We start from the raw sequence: 14,910 nt of genomic DNA on the forward strand, positions 1-14,910 counted from the left end.
TTAACACACAGTTAAAGGAAGCCCAAGATTACCTTTATGTAGGAATGGACATAGCTCTCCAATTGTTCTTCATGACATTTGGCCACAAAGTCTGTAAGGACCCTGAAATGAAAATGCATCAACAAATTCAAGGAATGATTGAGATAATGAATTCTAATAAAGTCAACTACATCAACAACACTACAGGCAGTGCGGACATTGTTTAAGGATATTTTAAAAGGACATATATTTTATCTATTTTTATCATTATTCCTATCTCTATTATTACTAATTTGTTAATACTTGCTTCGATCTGTTTATCTGGGGTACTCAAACTCACCAATGTTGCTAATATCATAAAAAAACGAACAGAACTATTTCTTCATTAACGAGCAACCTGATAACATTCACATTTTAACACATATATTTCAAAGCAAACATACCACCGAACCATACCTATGGGATGATTACTTACCAGGCAAATTTGCCATAGGAAGACTCTAGAACTATGGATCTAATTCTATACGGTGCGATGGTACAAACTGCTCTCATATGTCGACTCTCTTTTAAAAGTTTTCTTCTTATCGATACCAACATGAGGAAGTTATGGGTAATTGTAAATAAATAAACTGTTTGTAATTTGAACTTTTACATTTTATCTATTGTAATAATACAAAATATCTAGTAATGCTAGTGGAATTTGTTGTCAATACTTATACCTGGTTATAATGGTGATGACATCATCATCATTATTTTGTGCAAGAATATGGAATAGTTGATTCAGTAGAACAGGAAGAAAGTTTATAACCACATGGATCTTCTCAATATTTAGTAAGTTCTAGGAAAGGAATAATCAGGGTAAACAAATGTGAAATACAACATCATTATTAAAGGAAAAGTATATTTCACATACCTTAATTAATGTGGGAGCCCATTTTACCCTTAAGGGGACTTTAAAGGCTGTCTAGTACAATTGCTCCAAGAGGTCCATGTATAAAGTAGATATAGAGGCTAAAAGGTGATCCATTGTTGGCCTTATTTACATATACCCACCCAGAATCCCTTGCAGTGGTGGTAGAACTACAAGAATTCTGTAAAAAAGCAGGTCTTCCCGCATAGATCTACAATTTCTGGGTGTTTTGCATAACATCTGGGTTTTTTGTTTCATCAAGAAAATGTTCATTTTACAATAACGCAATGCATTTATAGAGAAGAGAGGTGCTTCGAAGGCAGATGGCCGACTCAAACGACCACAGCTATTATATATATTTATATATATTTGTGTGTGCATTATGGATTTTTCTGTACCTTACAGGAAGCCATGAAGTCAGACGATGTAGGCTTTGATAGCTCATTCTGTTGTTTTTGGCATTGCTGGAAAAAGCTATTCAGATATGGATCCTAAAAGGATAAAATAGTATATGTCATTTCTTTTATTCAATATATATGCACATTACAACTAAAATTCAGGTTATCTAGACTTTACACATTTGGGTTTTTCCTAATTAACTAAAGTAAAGAGAAGTTATCCATGCTAAAACCTTCCCAGACATTTTTTAAATAGTCCAAAATTTGTTAACATCATTATAAAGTCCTCAGTCAATGATAAATGTTGAACTGAACAGAAACAGCTCTGAAAGGATCAGCCTATTTTTTTACATATCGGAGTCAAATATATATTTTTTTATGCGAATGAAACGTATGTCTCCCCCTTTGGCTGCCTATACTGAAACCAGGAATAGTAAAGAAAAATCATGCTTATGTACACTTCTTGTACATGTTCTGCTGCACTCATATTTAAGGCAGACACCTCTGACACAGAAATCTAATTTTCAAATTCCAACAAGAGAGAATAAGTAGAATAAGCAGAGAATGGACACCAATATGCATTTAATATAAAAAGGCTAGAGTGGTTCTTAAATATTATCCTAAATTCACTATAGCCTTATATGCACAAAATCTGAGACAGACTGGATCAATGTTAGTTTCAATTTTAACGACAGGTTTTAGAATGTAACATCTGTAGAGAAAAATATGGGAAAAAGGTAACGTGGACAAAATGCAATCTACCCTTTTAGCTAAACTGTCTTTTCTCCACTATCTGACAGCGAAATGATGTTGTCAGCATGCAAAATCCACTACTCCAGTGTTAAAAAGAAAAGCTTCTACTGAAAGCTACCTTCTAAGTACCTGGGGTTTCCAAAGCATCTTTTTTGTAAAACAAAAAAAAAGCTTTATGCATTATTAAATTCTATAGTGAAACTAGCTGCGACTTATCTTCTGGGTTTTTTTTTTTACAAAAAGTGCTATTTTCTAGAAATATTTTACCTTAGTGAACTGTAGAATTAAGCTCAGGTGTAAAACCTAGTCAGCTAACTAACATCCACTCCTGAAATGCTCTCACTACCTTCTACTAACCCCCAAATCTCAAACTAGCAGAATCAGATCCAACAAAGGGAAACAGATAATAGGGAGATGTAACCGTGCAACTGCGGACAACAAGAAGATGACTATATTGCTTAAAACATCAATCCATGAATTGTTATTAAGTATATTGAACTGTATAACTTTGGAATTGAGAAAATGTCATAGGCTCTTTAAGATCATCTCTAATCAATTTCTGTCAATATCTGTGAGAAAGTTTATATGTTATCTGTAGCATTTTGGGAACAAGACCATACCTGAGTGTATATGGTGGATACAATAAGAGTTGACACTTTAAAAAGTGGTTTTCCTCCATCCACCCATTTGAGGTCACTTCCACTTAGCTGAAATACAATTATATTAACATATTATTATTTAAATGTTTTATTTATTTATATATTTAAACCGTGCATGTTGGATAACATACTCATGAGAAGGAAATATTAATGAACTACAACGTATGCTTTATGATGGCCTTCACTGTTGCATGAGAAAGCTGCCAGGGTTCACCATTCATAATTCATCATAGTGAAGCGATACATAAGTTGAAATGTCACCACATACCAACTACAAACATATGATTTGATTAGTAAACCCCCAAGTATGAAGCCTGTGGGAAAAAATATCTCCAATCGTTTCTTGACTCAAAACAGTTTGATGATACACACTGCACATTGATTAAGTCTAGTAGTCAAGAACTTATATGAATGTATCCATCCCCATACATTGTATGTGTGTCTGTTATTCAGTTCTTTAGATTATTGTCTACAGGGGTCGCCACTAAGGATGAGGCTCTACAGGCTTTATTATTTTTGGTCTCCCAGTAATCAAGCATTATTTTATCAATGAAAAAATGGTACAACAGGACAACAAAAAACAGTATCTAAACTGAATTTTAAGAATAGCAATGCGGAGCACTTCCACATAAGGACGGGGCCTCCGCGCACACTCTCTCCCCGATTGGAGGTACAGGGGAAAGGCTGTCCTCTTGGCTCTGCAGAAGTACTCCGAGATGCCAAAATAATACAGACAGGTTCGTGGAGAAAGACAGGTGCAGAAACGCTTCTCTGATCCCACAAATCTGTCTTCATTACTCTGGGCTCTCTGGAAGCACTCCGAGAGCCCTGGTTTACAGAGAAGCCGATGAAGAAAGAAGATGAAGAAGAGGTAACAGAAGCCGAGCTGTGGGAAAGGAGACAGGGGCACAAAAGCGGTCGGTGGAGAAGGTGGGGAGACACAGAGAGAGAGAGAGGGTTAGAGCATGAGAGAGCATGAGAGAGCGTGAAAGAACATGAGAGAGCGTGAGAGCTTGAGAGAGTAAGTGAGAGTGAGTAAGAGTGTGGGATTTTTTTACATTTTAAAGTGAGGGGCTGAGGGATGCCAAATACAGAATCCACCCTAGGTGCCAAATACTCTAGTAACTTCATATCAATTTGAAGGCGATCAATTGCCCATATTAAGACTCCTGTCATACCTTTCCAGACATAGAATCTTCATAGCCTAAGTATTTTGGAGGCAAAGTCGTAGCAACAGGGATAAGGTGATCTTGTGAGGTAAGCTGTCCATTTTTGAATAAGGGCAGCCATGCAAATCCAACTATAAGAACCGAAGACAAGAAAACTATCACAGAAGTGCAATAGACAGACTTTTATACAAGAAATGGATACATACACTTATGGAGATCAATGGAGTAGAAATGAAAAAAAGACAACAAGTGATGAGTTTAATATCTAAATGAGGACATTCACTTAGAGATGGTTACAACATGTGGGTGAATGTAATCCTTCTAGATACCTGGGGTTTCCAGAGCCTCTTTCTTTTTGGCATTAGCTTTTGCATTTATATCACAGGTGACGTGATGGAATGAAAACAGAATGTGATGTTTCTCATGAAGTTGAGTGGGAAGCTCAATTTTCACCTGAAATGTAAAATATCACACTTCTCCTTAGATACATGCATCTTGGACACAGACCTTATATTGTACATCCTAATAATAATAATATCAATGATAACATATCCAATGAAAATATTTAAATTGTACAGACCTATGTTTGCACAAGATATAATACTTTACACCTAGGCTTGCTTTCACACATGTTTTTTCATGCACCAGACCCATCGGCAGGTGTTCTAGAATACTTTGCAGCTGGAGCAGAAAACCAATCAGACAAAGAAGATTAAAGCAATACAGCTTTTGTGTCGTGTCCCAGAGAAACAAGGCTTTCATCCCAGACACAGAGACCATGTCCTTCCTTTCCTTTCTGTTATGTTTGCACATAGTATTTATAAATGACTATAGGGATGTGAGATTACTCTCACTTAAGTGAAATTCTTCATAAAATGCAAGAAAAGATGTACAAGTGGATAAATGAGAAGAAAAGTAGCCAAAAACTCTGTTCCCCAATGTTGTGGAACTACAACTCCCATGATGCCGAAGGTTGAATGAATATCACAGAAGCATCGGGGGTTTTGTAGCTACACACGGAGAGAGCTACTTGTTTGCCATCCATGGGCTAGAAACATCTTCTTTAATCATGGAGAAAACATCTTAGCAATTTCAGTCCCCTTAGGACGTCCTTAAAATCTGTGCCAAGAAGTCCATTAGGATGTATCGGTACATCCTGAATTTGTTGCAGTGGCAGGGACATCTCCATGCGGCTAAATGGGAGATCACGCTGTCTATTGACAGCCTGTAGTCTCTTTTGTTGGTAGAAGCAAGCATTGCTGGGTTCCTACTGACCGATCGCATGTAACAGCGTTTGCAATGAGCGCTGGTACACAATCATACAAGGAATGCCCCATCACGTGATCGGGCATTGCCTTCCAGTATGTGTCAAGATTTCATTGTTGACACCCCCAGAAAATAATAAAATAAATAAATACAATTTAAATAAAAAATGCCCCTTAGCCCTAGCACTACCCATAAAGTAAATTATAAAAAACACTTTATTTTACACCTTAAGCAAATAGTTTTAAAATATGTAATACAGTGCAATATGTAAAGCATGAATGTGGCCCTATTGAACATAAAAATAAAATCAGGAAATGTTCTTAAACTTTCATTGTTCAGCTGTGGCACCTACACTGCAGGAGATTGTTTTTCTATTCTAGTATTGGTTTGTATCTATTATAACTAACTAATAATTATTATGTTTTATGTATTACAATGATTGTAAAGGAACACAATTAGGTATTTTGTGTGGGTTCATCAAATATGAAAAGGGGGATTATCATGGTTTTAAAAAAATGACAAAAAAAATTCTGGTCATAAAGACCTGTGGGCATAAAGGGGTTACAAAATAAATTTTACTAGCTTATTCCAGTATTGGCACGAGGTAAAGTTTTACCCACAACATACAATATGGTTATCTTGCAATGGCAAGCAATATTGTTATGGATGCTTCTTTAATAATATAATTAATAATAATAATAATCAGATATCAGTTTATAGTTTAAGATGGATTACTTTCAACTTCATTGCCCCTCCAATCGTGGATGGAGCCCAGTATTCCAAACGGCCAAATTTTGGTGTCAGCTAACATTTGGAAAATTCATCATTTTATATTGGTCTAACCTATACTTTATGTACAAAAATGCCAGCAAGCCTTGGCTATAAATATGAAAGATCTGAGCTGGAATATGTTGAGCTGCAAACAGAAAAAAAAAATTCTTGGTTATTAAACCATATTGGTACAGGAAGAGAAAACCACTTATTACAGGGTCTTTTGAAAATATAAAACATAAGCTTAACCTAATCACTGCCAGATGATAGACACTGCAAGGCTGCTGCCATTAGTCAATTTGTTTCAATTTTAATGGGAAATGATTGACTGCAGTTTAAACAAACCCGTTATGGGCTGTTTCCCAATTAACTGATCCATTCACAATTAATGCATGAGTATGATGACTGTTATTGGTGTGGGAGAGTTCATACAAAAGGTGGATGGGGACAGTACAAGTGAACAAGACAGATAACATTCACAGACTGACCTCGTCATAGAAATCTGGATTCTGAGAATGATGAAGGATTGTGGTATATGCTGTTCTTGTATACAAATGACCTCCGGCTTTTCCATAGATACACTAATCAGAAAAGAAAGAAAATTATGAAAAATCGCAGATTTGTCATAGTAGACATATGGAAGTAAATACCATAGTAGGAAATATAAGCTTTAATACTGCAGACAGAAAGGATATGGTATTATAGTAATAGGTACTTTTATTTCAGGACAGCTCTAAAGGAACTTCTAAATGGGTGTGTAAACCATTGCTAAGTAAAAATCTGGAGTAGAAAATATTATTATAAATTTCTTTTTACCAACCCGCCAAGTGTTGTGGCTAGAAGCCTTACCCAAGTGATAAAAATCGTTTTGATAGATCCTCATTTCCATGCACTAGAGGAGTCCCCACAGCAAGCCAAAAGATCTATAACACTAGTAATGATTTTTTTATGTCAAACCAGACTGAAAATATGGATGTTTTTTTATTTCTGTAAAATGGGGAGCCATAGCTTGATACAGATGTTTTCAATCAGTGTATATTTGGAGCCTGGCTGCTTGGTGATTCTCCAACATCCTGAACGAGAGGATTAATACATACCCACGTGTACTTTTGGCAATGGCTTTTTCTTCAGCTCCAGTTTTTAACTTTTTTTAAGGCTTCTTCTGTCTAACATTAGAGTGCAATAATCTACATAAATACCGGTTGGTTGAAGAAATGAGAACTGTATATTGTTACCTTCCCATAATAATGTATATGTATATATATATATATATATATATATATATATATATATATATATATATATATATATATATCACAAAATTCTAACCAGACTACATTGGCTTGCCGGGTTTGTGATGGCTAAAAACATTTGTTCCCATTACCTTCTACCAATAATCTACATATGAACTTTGTTACTGGTTATAACTGAAAAAAAAAATAATTTATTCCATTAAATTATTATATAAAAACAAAGATTTGAACGAAATGCCTCCCACAGACTGGAGCAGACCCTCGAGGGTTATGGTATGGCCCACAAAAACCCTATAGCTTCTGTTGTATTACATCATGATTTAACAACATTCACACATTACTGGAAATGCTTCTGAATAACATATGAGTCATCCCTTCAAAATATTAGCCAAAACACTAGATACAATATAATAAAATAAAACATATTATTCAGAACGATTTTTAGTGTATATAAAAAGCATAAGCATTTTTTTTATTTTTTAGATATTTTAAAAAGGTGAAAACAGATGACAAATAGAATCAGTTTCTAAAACTTCCCAAGTCTCTATTTAGTGTTAATGCAGACTACAATATGATCCTCTGTCCTAAACCAACTAATCCCCACTAAAAACATAACTAACTTTGCTGTTATTGATACCGTGTATTCACATTGTAGCATAATATTGCATGGCTTTTAGGCTCTGGGCTTTAGTTACCTTTAGAGGCTGGCTTCCTTCTTCATCTGAGTTCTTAAATTCAATACACACCATTATGTTCCTTGCCTGCAAGAACCAAAAGATAAAGAGTTTGTGCAACAATGCTATTTTGCTTAGCTATGGAACAAACGGGGGGAATATTGAAAACTATTGTAAAAAATAAATCAGAATCCCAGGAAAAAGTTTCATTATTATTAATGAAAACAACATAAACTTTAAAAATATATATGTGTGTGTAAGCATGGGTGTGCGTGTGAACATGGATATGTATGGGTAAATATGTCAGCATGGATGTGTTTGAAACACATTATTGTTTGTGAGTATTGTTGTGAGGGGGGGACCTGCTATTATATTTTTTGCCCTGGGCTCATCAGAGCCTTCAATCAGTTTGTGTATTATTTTAGTATCATATGTATTCAAAGGTGTACCCACTAATACACAACAGAGAAACCAGGGAGAGTCAGATTACAAGTTCGAGAGTTATTCTCGTAAAGTGCTATTCTGAAAGAGGCTTTAAACACACATTAGTACTAAGGCTACAAAGAATTACATATAGCTCTGCAAAATATTCTACCGTGTTACATCAAAACATCCCCATTATAATCTTGGAGAAAGAGCCAGTATGACGACCCTCGATATCACTTACCTTGTTAAAGCACCTCTGACTGTCATACTTGAGATGTTTGGGATATAAATACATTTGGTTCTTGTAGGTTCTGTAAGGCTGAGAATATTTGGTTGAGGCTTGAACAAACTCTTCCACTTCCACTGTGGGTGCGTACTTCTCTAGTTCACCAAATGGTTTAATTGGTATTAGAGATGAGGTAAGACAGTCTAAAAAAAAAAGAGTACCTTGCATCATCCACTGTTATTTGGAATATTGCATTTTTAAAAATATAAATATGTATTAGGCAAAACTGCCTTTAATAAGCATGAATTTCCAGTGCTATGCATGTTTCCTCCTAGGGCTTTTTGATTATTTTATTGAACTAGCCACTGGGGAGAGCTGTAAGTCCCCCTGCAATCAAATGTGTATTATTTACTTCACTTTCTTTTAATTTAAACTTGTAAAAATATTTAATTGTGCAAATAGGGGGTGTCAAACGTGCGTATTTGCAAGTGTCAAGCAACACAGGTGTTCCCATCAGTTTCTGGTTTTATTTTTTGTGTTTCAACATGAGCTTGACTGTGCCCGTCGAGCGTAACTGAGTTGGCAGTAGTGAATCAGCGGACTGGATATTTTGATTAATTTGCAAGAGTTAGATATTGCAAACTTGCTTTGACTTATATCTCACATTTCCCAGACCATTAGTGAATAGACACTAATGCACTACAGGACCACTGACGGGTTTAGTTAAACGCATGGACATTTTTGTGCTTAACCAAGCTGATAACGGTTTGGCTTTTATAGCTGAGCTAGCATTTAGGAAAACTCTAGTTTTGGTAAATACCACTGAAGCACTGTTACTGTTTCTGAGGAACAGACAAGCATGGTTGTAATTATTTCACATCTACATACAATCATTTATTAGCATCACAAGAACATAAAAAGATCCTACTCACTTGGGAGTTCCATGGGAACAGTGTCTATTGATATTTCCAAGCTTCCAGGAATTATCTGTATTTTACTGATCTTCTCAGCCCTGAATATTTAAATAAGTAAACATAAAACATTTTATTGCAGGAAAAAAAACAATAAAATACATCAAATATGTAAACAATATGCAGAGAAAAACCGTATGTAAGTCAAATGGCATCAAGGTATTGAATGTATTTTGCATTAAAATACAAAATACTGACAGCACTTCAGTCAGATAACACAAATTATATTTATGGAAAACTATTACACTGAGAATATAATATTCGGAAAAACAAATTTAACAGAGAAGTCTCGTTATGCTTCAGAAAGGCTGCATGCATTGTCAGATTCATGATATTAAGCAATTGGTGATGTTCTGACAGCAGAGATGAAATAGAGAATACATTTCTTATAATGCAATCATTGTAATATAATGAGCAATATCCATCCTTATCCTCATGTTCTCCGACCAAGAACATTGAATAAACAAGAATTAATTGGTAAGACCATTTGTAGGATCATTTTGCTTATTTATTACTCTTGTATAGCTACATTTAAATGTTAAAACTATGCACTATAATATAAACAATAATAACAATAATCATAATAATTATTATTATTCAATTATGGCAGATATACATCCCACCCCCTCTCATTAAATATATAAGTAATGACACAAAATGGCCACTATGTTTAGGAAGAAAGCAGAGTTTTGCTTAACTGGGGATCCTATAAAAAGGTGTATCATCCAGAGTAGTTTGTATGATTATATACTGATATTGATTGATGGACAGGCTTATAGATGGATATAGTTAACTATATGTTATACAGACAAATGCCCTACACATAATTATGTATAGGGTAGGAAGTTTAGTGCTGGAAAAGATTCCTTAAGACTGGTGCTGTTATGATGGTAAAGACCATAGCTGGTTCTTGACGGGATAAAGAAAAGCCAATGTCACCTAGGAGAACTTCATACTGAGAGCTGAGTAATAAATGAGCATACAAAAAAGCTACTAAAAGCTAACAAAAAATATTGTAGGTGTGATAATGGGGATATACATGCAGTAGAAAGATTAGAATATAACCCTATACAAAGTGCTATCTTTTGAGTTTTCTACCGATTAGTACTCATAGGTGAGTCTTGAAACAATCAAGATATACAAGACTGGTCCTAGGATTAGAACCAGGATTACAAGATATTCCATTATTTCACTGGAAAAAAATATACATATATGAAACTCTTCAGACTCTGTAAATTTAAGGCTATCTACCATAACTCATAACTGAACATAATGTTGAAACTGTGACTTTTCAAGCCACTATCTAGAAAGGATGAAGAAGGTCTTCCCTAAACCGGCCTACTTACAAGAGGAACATCGTTAGTCAACTGCAAGTTCAAATATATTGTTAAGAAACAAGGCTACTTAATCGAACCTTCTGTATTCTGACACCAGTTTAAACAGATCTTCTGTAGCAATCTTGTTACTTTCTTGTCTGAACAAAGGGGAGAATCTGGATTCTCGATCAATGGCTCCACAGTTATCTTTAAATATTGGTCTGCATGAAAAAAGGTAAGTATTTTAATAGAGAAGATACAAAGCTTTTCTCAAATTTTCCTTTTTCGCAAAAAAACATATTCTCACTGCAGGGTTTCAATGTTGAGAAAAGATGATTCTATTATGAATAACAGAGTGATCAGGTTAGAACTTGGTACGAGCTGAAGCTATGTCTGAGCCCGGAAACTCTCTCAACACACAGATCCCGGTCAGCACATTTCTGTAATGGTATGACAGTTCATTAACACTAACTATGTAGGTTGCATCAGAGGAGAGTGCATAGGACATGATAAGGACGTGTCCCCAATAGTTGTAGATGTGTATTTAGTGTGCTAAAGAACTAAGAAAGTGGATACTGGGAAAATAAACAAGCAGAGTTTGTAATTGAAACTCCTCTTGTTTAATGGAGGGATAGGGATCAGTGCAGCAAACATAATTTGATTTACTGAACCCTGAAAAAAATCTGGGTATGAAAAAAAAAAAGATCTTTTTACATACCTCATTGACCATGCAAAAGGCATTCTGTATTTTCCCAATTTACTACAGAACTGTTTAGTTGATTTCAGTAGTTTCTGCGTTGACTAAATAAATATTATAAAAAAAGAATTTAAATTAGCATTGCCATGTATATCAAACTCATAATACCTTTTTGTTCGGTGTTACAGAATACCTATATTGCTTTATAAATAGGGGTAACAATAATAAATTAATGTATATTGAAAATAGCAATTAGAAAAAAACACATATATTATGTATGTTGTTTACATTAACATTCAGATGACGAGAAAAACGTCTTACTAGGTCAGAAATTGCTATAAGCATTTTGGTTGATGAAACAGGCTCAGAAAGCATCAGTCGTTGACCCTCTAATGTATTTTCGCTCATAGGCTGATCGCTGTTATAAATTATTTCTGAAAGAAATTACCCCCAGGGGTCACTGAGGCTATTCTTTTCTTCCAGTCTCTGCCCAGAGACAGCAGTTCTAACAATGGATAAAGGGTTAACAACTTAATCCAGATATAAAAGCAAATATGAACTACTAGTCCAAGTTCCAAGAGCGAACGGAAACAAAATGTATTGAGCTACTTGTGATACTGAGAATTTGATGATATGTCCCAATGGTTTCGATGTCATCACAGCTGTCTGAACAACCAACAGGAAGTTCCAGACCACTAACTGTTTCCGAAGCTGTTTAAGTTCTAAACAAACTTGACTCCCAAATCAAAGAGTCTATATCCAACAATACCTTGCTGGAGGAATCTGCATTTCTAATGTATGGATCAGCATTGCTGGCAATGTTTCCCATGAGAACTTTTTCTATTCTGGCAACCAAGACAACATCAGGATGAGGGTTTGTTACTGAAAAAATAGCCTGCAAGAAAAATAAAACATACGCACAGCGTTGAATCTTATATATATGTATACACATAAATGTGGCTAGTCGTGGCTTTTTAATCTGTTCTGGCTAATACACTGAAATGGCAAGACGCTTATTATATCAACAGGTTCTGTAATATACCAGTGAACAAATATATTATATATTAATTAATATATAATTACATTATAATATATATCTAAAGTGATCTTGGTGCAAAAATGGTCGTCTTATCACCATAGCAGCCAATGGAATGGTGCAATCAGGAGAACGAGTACATTGGTTGCTATAGTAATAGGACCACTATTCACACTTTGCGCTAGAATAACTTCTTATATTCACACCTCAATGTGTCTCAAGTGTAAGAGCAGACAATGTATTTTAAAACAATGCTTGAACTAAAATTCTTCCATGGAAGTTTTTGCGGCTTCATAAATAGCGGTCACAATAATAAAGTAAAATAATGTATATTGGGAATAGTATTTAGTAAAAATACACATTTACATAAGCATTCTTGTGCAAATGTGCATTTTTTCTACAGACTTAAAAGAATATATATTAGATTAAAAAAAAAGCTTTGTGCTCTAGCATCGTGTTTCATAGCCAAGAACCGATTAGTAACCAGAAGTATTCTAAGCAGCTGAAATTTCTTGTGAAGGCTTTTGTCTTGAATCATATGTACCCACTTGCACATGAGAGGTTTATTTCACCTGAATTTGCATCAGTTTGCTGCCGACAGAGTGAGCGCATGGCTGCAGGAAAAGTAAAGTAAAATATCCAGCTAGGTAACTGTCTTAGTCATCTCTATGGTCACTGACGTATAACTCATCTGATCTTCAGCCAGTCTTTTGAAGTTGGACTTTAATTATTGCTGACTCTCCTTGGACAAAGTGACTAGATTTTTCCTAAAGATGCATTAAAATCATCATTGATATATATTTTTTTGATAAATGCACTTGGTTACAAGAGACTTCGGGTCCCAATATCCATGGAACAGAGCACAGAAAAACTGAATGGGACGGCCGGAAGAGCCAATCAGTCCAACTAGTCTGCCCATTTTTTCCTGCAGTAAACACCAAACCTTATTTTGTTCTTGGTCTTGTCGCTGGTCCCATGCATATTTAAATGTCCTTAATGTCACAGATTTGATTTTACTAGTACACATAAAAAGGTTTTTCATTGGCAAATACATGTGCTCTGGAATGTCCCATAATCCACCTGCTATTAACTCTTAAAAATGAATATAAAACGCAGCATCTCAAAAAAATGCTTTAATCGTTATTCTTTCTTTTAATATCAGTGCGACAGACCAATTTGTCCCCATTAATACTTTAAAACATACGTTTGTTTGCCAGGGGCCCACTTTAGGCAACATTACTCTACAAGACTTGCTTTAAATTTACATGTTTGTGATGAAAATGATCTCAAGTCATTATTACGAAAAAAAAAACACATTTATTTAAAAATTACGATTCTTACAAGAAATCTTTTATACGATCCTTTCAAGAATTATTTAAAAGATTGACTTGCTGGGAATAGAAGGTAATGTCTAAAAATCACAGAAAATTCATTTTTTTCTCTCTGAGCTATAGTACAAGTACCCTCTAGATTCAAACTAAGGTTATTTTTTTAATAAAAGTACATTTTATTGTAAAACTTTTTTTTTTTATTTGTTGTGTGCGCAAGAAATACACATAGAAGTTGGGCACAATTACATCAGGGACATATTCTAGGACATCCGTTGAATTAGAACCTATTTAGAAATGGGGTAAAAGCCAGGAAGCCTTTAAAGCATTAAGGTGCATATAATGTCCAGGTGTGCTAATGGCTCCTTTAAAATCCTGGCACTAAACTTGAAATCTGTTAGGACTTTTCCTTCCTTTACATTCTGCACTTATTGATTTCAGTCCTAGATAAACAGCTCTTATACACTCACGCATGCTTTCAAGAAGGCTCCATCTTCTTGGGATGCATTAATCTTTCACATTCAACTTACTGCATCTCTTCAAAGTGTAATATATATATATATATATATATATATATAGTTATTAATATTAAAACAAATACACCACTAAACACTCAGGATAGAGGGGTGGTAAAGTTGGCTTTAGCACCCCTTTAACCTAACAGGTACTGTCATGTAACTCTGGTCTAACCCATCAGGGTGAAGGACTCACATTTTGAGTACCTGGTACCTGGTCCTGTTAATCCCATTCCCCTAACATGTGTTTACCTGTCTGGGGTACTGCAGCCACTTCTCTGGGAAACCTTGGATATGGGGTTCTTCCAGTTCTTTTCCCTGATCGATGAGCTGAGAAGTTGTTCCATTTTCGGAAGTACTGGTGGAACTGGAAATCAGCTGTCTGACAATATCATGGTTCAAATCGGTATGAAAATCTGCAGATATCTTCCTCCCATCCCTGATGTCAAATAAAGCCACCGACATAAAGAAAGGCTCAATCTGGGAAGGGGGAAATAATATGATGATATAATGGTATGAGACTAGAAACAGTAATCTTTCTAAATCAATAACTCCTGTGAAAT

At 35.1% G+C, this 14,910-nt stretch overlaps 1 protein-coding gene across 1 annotated transcript in view; it reads right to left on the minus strand.

Moving 5' to 3' along the window:
* LOC149300281 (dedicator of cytokinesis protein 10-like) overlaps positions 1-14,910 on the minus strand; it is an 84,627-nt gene that overhangs the window by 31,729 nt on the left and 37,988 nt on the right. Inside the window, exons 12-25 of the mRNA XM_089485277.1 lie at positions 14,600-14,827; positions 12,238-12,363; positions 11,490-11,572; positions 10,870-10,992; positions 9,417-9,496; positions 8,500-8,687; positions 7,854-7,919; positions 6,394-6,486; positions 4,198-4,321; positions 3,878-3,999; positions 2,661-2,747; positions 1,288-1,380; positions 699-817; positions 33-102 (exon numbers count right to left, since the gene is read on the minus strand). Of these exons, the coding sequence (XP_089341403.1) occupies positions 33-102; positions 699-817; positions 1,288-1,380; positions 2,661-2,747; positions 3,878-3,999; positions 4,198-4,321; positions 6,394-6,486; positions 7,854-7,919; positions 8,500-8,687; positions 9,417-9,496; positions 10,870-10,992; positions 11,490-11,572; positions 12,238-12,363; positions 14,600-14,827 (1,602 nt within the window). The remainder of the gene's footprint in view (positions 1-32; positions 103-698; positions 818-1,287; positions 1,381-2,660; positions 2,748-3,877; positions 4,000-4,197; positions 4,322-6,393; positions 6,487-7,853; positions 7,920-8,499; positions 8,688-9,416; positions 9,497-10,869; positions 10,993-11,489; positions 11,573-12,237; positions 12,364-14,599; positions 14,828-14,910) is intronic.

The sequence above is a fragment of the Sceloporus occidentalis genome, unplaced genomic scaffold, assembly GCF_023333645.1.
Source record: "Sceloporus occidentalis isolate IW3139 unplaced genomic scaffold, rSceOcc1.0.p SCAF_25, whole genome shotgun sequence".
Taxonomy (NCBI): domain Eukaryota; kingdom Metazoa; phylum Chordata; class Lepidosauria; order Squamata; family Phrynosomatidae; genus Sceloporus; species Sceloporus occidentalis.